The sequence below is a fragment of the Lactuca saligna genome, chromosome 4 (genome assembly GCF_052625555.1).
Source record: "Lactuca saligna cultivar CGN05327 chromosome 4, ASM5262555v1, whole genome shotgun sequence".
In the NCBI taxonomy this organism is placed as follows: domain Eukaryota; kingdom Viridiplantae; phylum Streptophyta; class Magnoliopsida; order Asterales; family Asteraceae; genus Lactuca; species Lactuca saligna.
In genome coordinates, this window is record NC_136420.1 from 85511783 (window position 1) to 85520178 (window position 8396).

Below are 8396 nucleotides of genomic sequence, written 5' to 3' on the forward strand. Positions count from 1 at the left end.
TCTATAACACGCTTCCAATTAGCTATACACACCATATTACATCCAACAGGACACCAAGATAAGTAAAGGGGATGGCCAAAGCCCCACACCCCAAAACCGAAGCCATATCATTAACATCACCTTCAGTAACACCGATTCCTAACAGATTTTTGAACATAAAATTTGAGACCAGAGGAGAGATAGAAGCATCACAAATTACTAATAAAATTACTTGCATTGGGAAGAGACCATTCCCCCATAAATATTGTATCATCAACATACATCAAATGAGATATCTTAAAAGATTTATTCATAACGAAAGCACCTCTGAGTAGACCAATTAATAAAGCCTTACGAATAATAGCATGCGAACTTTTCATAACAAGGATAAAAAGGAAGGTAGACATAAGATCCCCTTAATGGAGACCACAACAAATCTCAAACTCCATTGCTAAGAGCACCATTAACTAGGAGAGAAGCATGAACATTTAGAAGCCAACTCTAAATCCATTTCCTCCATTTACATAGATGTTAACATTATTTTCTAAATAAACAAAGGATCCTCAGTGCAACACTTGAGGATACAAACTCAAATTATATTATAAACTAGTTGTAAGATCCATGTATCACATGGATTAATTTAAAAAAAAAAATTAAATATAAATGTCTAAATATTTAACAACTTTGAATTTATAAGAAAATAAGAAAAATAATTAATTATCAAAATTGAATTTATTTTTATCTTTAAAATTTAAATAAATAAATAAATGAAACTAATAATCTTTAATTTGATAATTTTGAAATTAAAAGGTAAGTTCATTAATGGAATTGATATCTATTTATTAGTATATTTATCATAACTATTATATTAAAATATTATATGAAATTTAATAAAATAAGAAAATCTATAAAAATAACATAAAAAAAATATAAAATAAACACAAAATAACATTTAACAGATTGAATAAATATGTGTCAATGTAGTAAAAAAAAAACATTCAACAATATATATTTTTAACTAACGAAGTTAAGTACCGGATTGGCCGAATTAATTAAAAACTATTAAAAACATAAATCCAACCACTAATTTGAGTTATGTTGCCGGATTAGGCCGACTTCTACAAGGGATAAATATGTGACGTACTTTGTAAATTTGCATAATATAGTTCTTCAACTTCTTATTGTTAGTTAACAATATCATTTATTTTTTAAATCGATAATATATCTAAAGATGTCTTCATTTTATTATATAAAATAATAAAAATATATTATTTGAAATGGATGAAAATTTTAATGCATGTTACTCCAAAATAAAATACATTTAAATCATTAGTACGATAATAGTTTGTGCATATAATCATTCACTATAAACCTTTAATTTTGAGTTCATAGATTTTATTGATTTCTTAAAGATATGACTATAGTGCTAGTATAGAATAAAAAATCACATAATTCATTAACTTTTTTATATACAAAATTCAAAAAAAAAAAAAACATTTTTTTTAAGATAGATTCTTAAAAAATATCTATAATTTTTAAAATAGATTCTTAAAAAATAACTATAGTAATTTTAGATAAATTAAAAATTGTAAGTAGGTCCTATAACCTACCTTTCTTATACCTAGCTTAGCTTGATGACTATCAATTTAAAATATTGAAATTGACATGATTTAATCTCAAAAATGGTTTGCTGGGATCATCTAAATTCACTATGACAAAAATGTGAGAGACCTTAATAATAAAATTAATGATCTAAAAAACTACGAAACTGAAACATGGTTTTCAACAAACCCTTTTAGAAAAACATACATCCGTAATAAAAACAGTTATATTGAGTAAGATCACCATACTAAATACATTATATATGGACCTTAAGTTGCAAATCGAAACTAAGAAAGAAAAATCAATAAGATTTAGTCAAATGCAGCTCACCCATATATATAAATCAGATCTTACATCTTTACGACGATATATATATGACTCACAAATATAACTAAACCAAGGGGAGTGAATCATTCGGGAGCTGCTTACTAATTAACACTAAACTAAAAATATGTTTGACAAGAACAGCCGGAAGTTGTAGTCACTTATCTATTACTCATATATATCTAAATGAGCTCTTCAACCAGATGACCAAGATCAAACATCCCATTGGAACATTCAACGGCATTAACCACTTCTTGGAAAGCCGTGACACTGCATGGAACCACCAACCGGTTATTCCATTCTTCATCATCATAAGATTTCTCTAACAACATTTTAAACAACGGATGCGAAAGGTATTCAGTAGGAACAACAAATCTTCGTGGCTCATGATTACCTACATAAATCGCAAAAAAACCAGGTTTGGGTTCATTGCAACCTTCGTCTTCTTCATATGTCTTTAGCAAGTAGTCATGGTGTGATGGCTCTATATTCGGGGTGCGTTTAACCTTGACCTTTTTGGCTAATTTTTTGAAGGAACCAATCTTCTTGCCCAACATTGTGTTGGGAGAGAAGTAGAAGTCTATGTGAAATGGGGTTGGAGGAGAGAGCTTAATTTCGACATTTAAATCGAATTGGTTTGACGATTTCTATACAACTTGATTAAAATAAACCTTAACATATAGCTTACGGTTGTTGCCTGCAGCTTATAGTTTTATATGTGTATGTGTGTGTTTCTTTAATTCCTCAATGAATTAGTAGTGCTCACGTTTGACTTCGGCGAACTTTTATAAAGATTTAGCTACTTAATTGATTTTTATAATGATTAAAATAATTAAGTAACCAAATTAATACGATTATAAATATGTTTGGTTTTTCTTGTACTTTGTCTCAATTTTAATAGAGTCTAAGACGTAACAGTATCTTTGAGATATATCATTATTATACCAACTTTTCTGATTTAGCTACTTAATTGATTTTTATAATAATTAAAATAATTAAGCAACCAAATTAATAGGATTATTAATATGTTTGAGATATTTAATAGAGTGTAAGACGTAACAGTATCTTTGAGATATATCATTATATGTACCAAATATTATACCGACTTTTCTGTAATTTATTTTTTGAATGCTTTACACTTTTACACCAAATTTTGATTAACTCGATAATATGGCATTATTTTATCAGGGTATATTCGTTGCCAGTTGTAATGTTTTGTCTTCATAGAATCTAAACATAGTTCTAATCGTGTTCTTAACAATATATATAAAACGACAATATTTAATACATTTATCAAAAGATAAGTACTATAATTCTTCCACTTTTTTGGCTTTAGGTCGGCGAATGGGTCGTATTAATACTTTTTAGCGTTAGTAAAAAATTTATATATTTTTGGATTTTTCTATTTATACACATTCTTTTTATTTTAAAAAAGGATTTCATGTGTTTTTTTTTAATTATCTCGTTTTAAACTTTTTTAGTAAGTTTATCGGTAATTGACAAGTTTGTTTTTCTAAAAACTTTTATATATGATAAACTTATTCGTTGGACCCACTTTTCCATTTTGCATCACAATTATCTTGTTTTTCTTCTTGTTGTTATCGTTGTTGCCGCTTATGAAGTTATTGATAGAGGAAATATATGGAGGTTCACTTAAATATGTTCTTAATAATTTGAAACTAAAGGTAATGCGCTCAGTTAACTTGTATGCAATTGTTTATGAGGTTCAGTTAAATATGTGTTTAATAATTGTTTATCGAGGTTCAGTTAAATATGTGCTTAATATAATTATTCAGGGCCGACCATAGGGGCACGGTAAGCTGGGCGATCCTTTCGGGCCTCGCCAAATTTTAGGCCCTGTGAATTTCGATTGGTGTGTGTGTGTATATATATATATATATATATATATATATATATATATATATATATATATATATATATATATATATATATATATATATATATATATATATATATATATATAAAAGAAGGAAATTTTTGGTAGGAAGGTAATAAGTTTTTTTTCTACATATTTTTTTCGCGAACAAACAAAATGAATCATTAGATGATTCATTTGTAAGATGATTCACAAGAAAAAATTCTCAAAAAAACATCTCGATGATTCATTTATACAATGATTTTGTTGTTATTCACTAAAATTGTCATAAAAATGAATTTTTTCTTCATTTACTTAAAAATGAATCATAAAGATGTTTTTTTGGGAATTTTTTCTTGTGAATCATCTTACAAATGAATCATCTAGTGATTCATTTATTTTGTTCGTCAAAAAAATATGTAGAAAAAAAACTTTTTACCTTCCTACAAAAAAAAATTTCTTACCGGATCTATATCCTGTATATATATATATATATATATATATATATATATATATATATATAAAACTATTCAGGGCCGGCCATAGGGGCACGGTAAACTGGACGATCATTCAGGGCATCGCCAAATCTTGGCCCTGCGAATTTCGATTGGTATATATATATATATATATATATATATATATATATATATATATATATATATATATATATATATATATATATATATATATATATATATATATTAATTGTTTACCTGCGCAATGCGGCGGTAGCGAATAATTTCCAGACATTGATTAATTCATTTTGATGAATAGTTTTCTTGACGCAATCAAATGTAACCATAAAACTCATTAAATATTAACCAACTTATAAAATATTGATAGTTCTTTTGTTCTTCCAATTCTCAAACGTTGATAAATCATATGTGATCCTTGCAAATTGCAATTAATCACTTAGAATGTTAACTACAAATAAACGTAACATGTTAATTTGTTTTAAATTTTTGACCAGTTTGATGGACTGCAGGTTTGTAATATTCAACCAATTTTTTTTTTATGAGTTGTTTTTCGGGTCCTAAAACTCATTTTCTGGGTTTTTTTCATTTCCATTCTATTTTGCTAGAATATGAAACTTAAACTTTAGTTTTTCTAATAAGAACCATGTCATATTAGAAAAATCATAACAATCGGTAAATAGTTTCATTTCAACGATTAGCTTTTAATAATATTCAGTTTCTTTTCACCCGATGTTTGTCTTATTTTGGTGAATAGTTTTATTTCTACCACAATGATTAGTTTTTTAGTATATTAGTTTCAAAACACCTCACTAAATATCATTTGTATTATTGTTTTGAATAAAAAATATCGGTGTTTTTTGGTTGAAATTAAAAGTATTTCTACCACAATGATTAGTTTTTTAGTATATTAGTTTCAAAACACCTCACTAAATATCATTTGTATTATTGTTTTGAATAAAAAATATCGGTGTTTTTTGGTTGAAATTAAAAGTATTCGACTCCATGCTTCAACTTTTTGGAGTTTCACTAACATCTTTGTATTGTCGCGTGGTATCCATGGATTCTAATATTGTCTTGGTTCTCTGAGGAAGAATTTTAAAAGATAGTTTATCGGAAGAGGTGATAATATCTTAATTTCATCGTATATTATCGATTTCACTTGAATCTTGAAACTCAACTTGAGCTCCAACAAACTTATTTTTCAAATTTGAACTTGAATTTGATAAATAATCGATGGTTTTTATCGTATGGATCTATTGTCTATTAGAAAATAAAAATAAATAAATAAAATTAGTGTGATTTCATTAAATTGCTTTAAAAGTATCGTTATATTTAAAGTTGATTGTTTTTACAAAAACCATGTTAGAGATATATCTTTATTTTAAACAAAAAACATTATAGAAATACTATTCGTGAGTTATAAATAAATATTAAAAAACATTAGACCCAAAAAGAACACCTACGTCTCTAACCTCAATGACTTCATGAATAATTATGATTAATCATAAATAATTGTGAATAACTATCAAGGATAATGGACCCACCGAGTCAATTAGGCCATCTTAACTCAATGTATCTTTATTATCACATGTAATTACTTAGTCTAGATTAGTTCCTATACTTACTCCTGTAAAAGTGGATCTTCACAACCTTGTAATATGCCTATAAATGGCGTGTATGTTTATGAATACAAATAACTTTTACTGCACATCAATATAACTTTATATGGTATCAGAGCATCTCTAGCTCCTCTGAGCCTCACTCGATCCAAGTCTTAACCCTAATCATGGCCTCTGTAATTGAAGTTACATCTCACACTCACTATCCTATCAAACTTACCGCTACCAATTTCCCTGTATGGAGAAAACAGGTCATGGCTACCCTGGTCGGCTTGGGTCTTGACCATTATGTCGATGGATCTACATAAGCCCCACCAAAAACCCTAGCCACTGATGCTACCAAAGCTAATCCAGAGTACAGGCCTTGGTACCGTCAAGATCAAATCATTCTTGGAGCCCTGCTTGGTAGCTGTTCCGATACAATCCAACTAATTGTGTCATCGGCTGAAACCTCCCGTCAAGTGTTCAAGCGACTTACTGATAGCTATGCTAGTGTCTCCAGGTCATGCATTATTTCGCTCAAATCCAGACTCGCCAACAACCCTAGAGGGTCTCGTCTTGTAGCCGAATTCCTTCATGAAATGAAGACAATTGTTGATGAATTAGCCCTGGACCAAAGACCAGTGGAGGAGGAAGATCTAATAGTCCACATCTTGGCCCAACTTGGAGAAGACTATGTCTATATCTCCGCTGCATTAAAAATTAGGGATACCACAATCATGTTTCCAGATCTTTTCGATAAACTTATAGATCACGAACGTACACTCAAGGAAAAACCAACCACTCCAGGTGTTACCACTGTCAACAACACGCAAAGACAACAAAGGTATACGTCCAAAAATCCCTATGACTCTCGCCATGACAATCGATCACCAAACAGATTTCCCAAATCTGGTTCTCGTTATAATCGCTCTCAAAGCATCAACGGTCCTCAACGCAGCAATTGTATCTCATCTTACGGTCAATTTTGTAATATCATTGGTTATGAAACCAAAGATTGCGGAAAATTCGCCCGTTTCTTGAAAGAAAACAATGTCACCCTATCTACAACAGGCTCTTCTCCAACAGTCAACACCACTACTGCCACGTCTACAGCCTCCACACCTCCATGGATGTTTGATAGTGGAGCATCTCATCATGTTGCGTCAACCCTGCTTCGTTTCACACCCTTTCAGAATACGAAGGACCCGATGAAATTGTTTTAGGAAACGGTAACACTCTACCAATATCTCACACTGGCCATACAATCATTTCAACTCACACACATCCTTTAAATCTCAATAATGTTCTCTTTGTTCCCAAACTAAAAAATCATCTAGTATCTGTTGCTAAACTTTGTTGAGCTAACCGTGTTTCTGTTGAATTATTTGCCTCTTATTTTTTGGTTAAGGATCTCCGCACGAAGGCGTGTCTAATGCGGGGAGCGAACGTCAATGATGTCTATTATGCTGCCATTCAATCACTCAAACGACTTCCTCAACTAAACTCTATTAAGACATCATCCAACACTATCCTTGCATGGCATCAAAAACTTGGTCACCCCTCCATCAAAGTTCTCAAGACTCTTCTGCGTAGTTTACCTATACCCATCCTAAACAATCGGTCCCCCTATCAAAAATTACACAACACCTCACCTGTTTACACCAAATTAAAGCCTTTTGGCTGCCTATGCTTTCCTTGGTTATGACCTTATGGTACCACAAAACTTCAACCCCGCTCCGCTAAGTGCATCTTCCTTGGATATTCCACCTCAAAATCGGCCTATAAATGTTATGACCCCACCACCCACAAACTTTATCACTCTCGTCATGTTCTTTTTATTGAACATGTGTTTCCCTACAAACCCGATACATCTACCATCACTTATCCTTTACATACCTCAGATGAATTTCTACTCACTCCCACCTCTCCTGTATCTTCACCATCTGTTCCCAGTCGTCCATTATAAACTTTACCCACTATCATTCCCATCATACCACCCACTAATGATCCACCAGAAGTCGAACAAGACATACCCGAACCACCCCCCTCCCTCACCACCGGAAGCTCCTTCACCCCTCCCTTACCACAAATACTACCCTCCCCTCATGCTAACATTCGCACCAGCCGCTTCCCACCTCCTCACAATCGCAAACAAAACTCAAAATACTTCAACTCTAACCTTATTAACCCAACTACTCTTCACCCTATCCCTTCTACCATTGAACCCACCACTCATACTCAGACTCTCAAAGACTCTAAATGGTGCACTGCCATGGACTCGAAATTTAATGCTCTTCTCCAAAATCACACTTGGGAGCTAGTTCCACCCAATGCTTACAACCCAATCGGCTGCAAGTGGGTCTTCCGAATCAAAAGAAATCCGGATGGTTCCATTGCCAAATACAAAGCTCGCCTAGTTGCCAAAGGCTTTCATCAACAATATGGCAAAGACTACTTTGACACGTTTAGTCCAGTGACTATACCCGTTACCATCAGGACCATTCTTTGTATTGCCCTTTCCAACAACTGGCCGTTATG

At 31.7% G+C, this 8396-nt stretch overlaps 2 protein-coding genes across 2 annotated transcripts; one reads left to right on the forward strand and one right to left on the reverse strand.

Annotated features, from left to right (window-relative positions):
* Positions 1-2087: 2087 nt before the first annotated feature.
* LOC145039847 (auxin-responsive protein SAUR19-like) lies at positions 2088-2462 on the reverse strand. Its single transcript, XM_078987852.1, has one exon. The coding sequence runs from the start codon at positions 2460-2462 to the stop codon at positions 2088-2090; it is 375 nt and encodes a 124-aa protein (XP_078843978.1).
* A 3995-nt stretch (positions 2463-6457) lies between these two features.
* LOC145039848 (uncharacterized) lies at positions 6458-7081 on the forward strand. Its single transcript, XM_078987853.1, has one exon. The coding sequence runs from the start codon at positions 6458-6460 to the stop codon at positions 7079-7081; it is 624 nt and encodes a 207-aa protein (XP_078843979.1).
* Positions 7082-8396: the final 1315 nt, after the last annotated feature.

Excerpts from the sequence above, each read along its gene's own strand:
- LOC145039848 (XM_078987853.1), top strand. The coding sequence starts at position 6,458 with ATGAAGACAATTGTTGATGAATTAGCCCTGGACCAAAGACCAGTGGAG.
- LOC145039847 (XM_078987852.1), bottom strand. The coding sequence starts at position 2,462 with ATGTTGGGCAAGAAGATTGGTTCCTTCAAAAAATTAGCCAAAAAGGTC.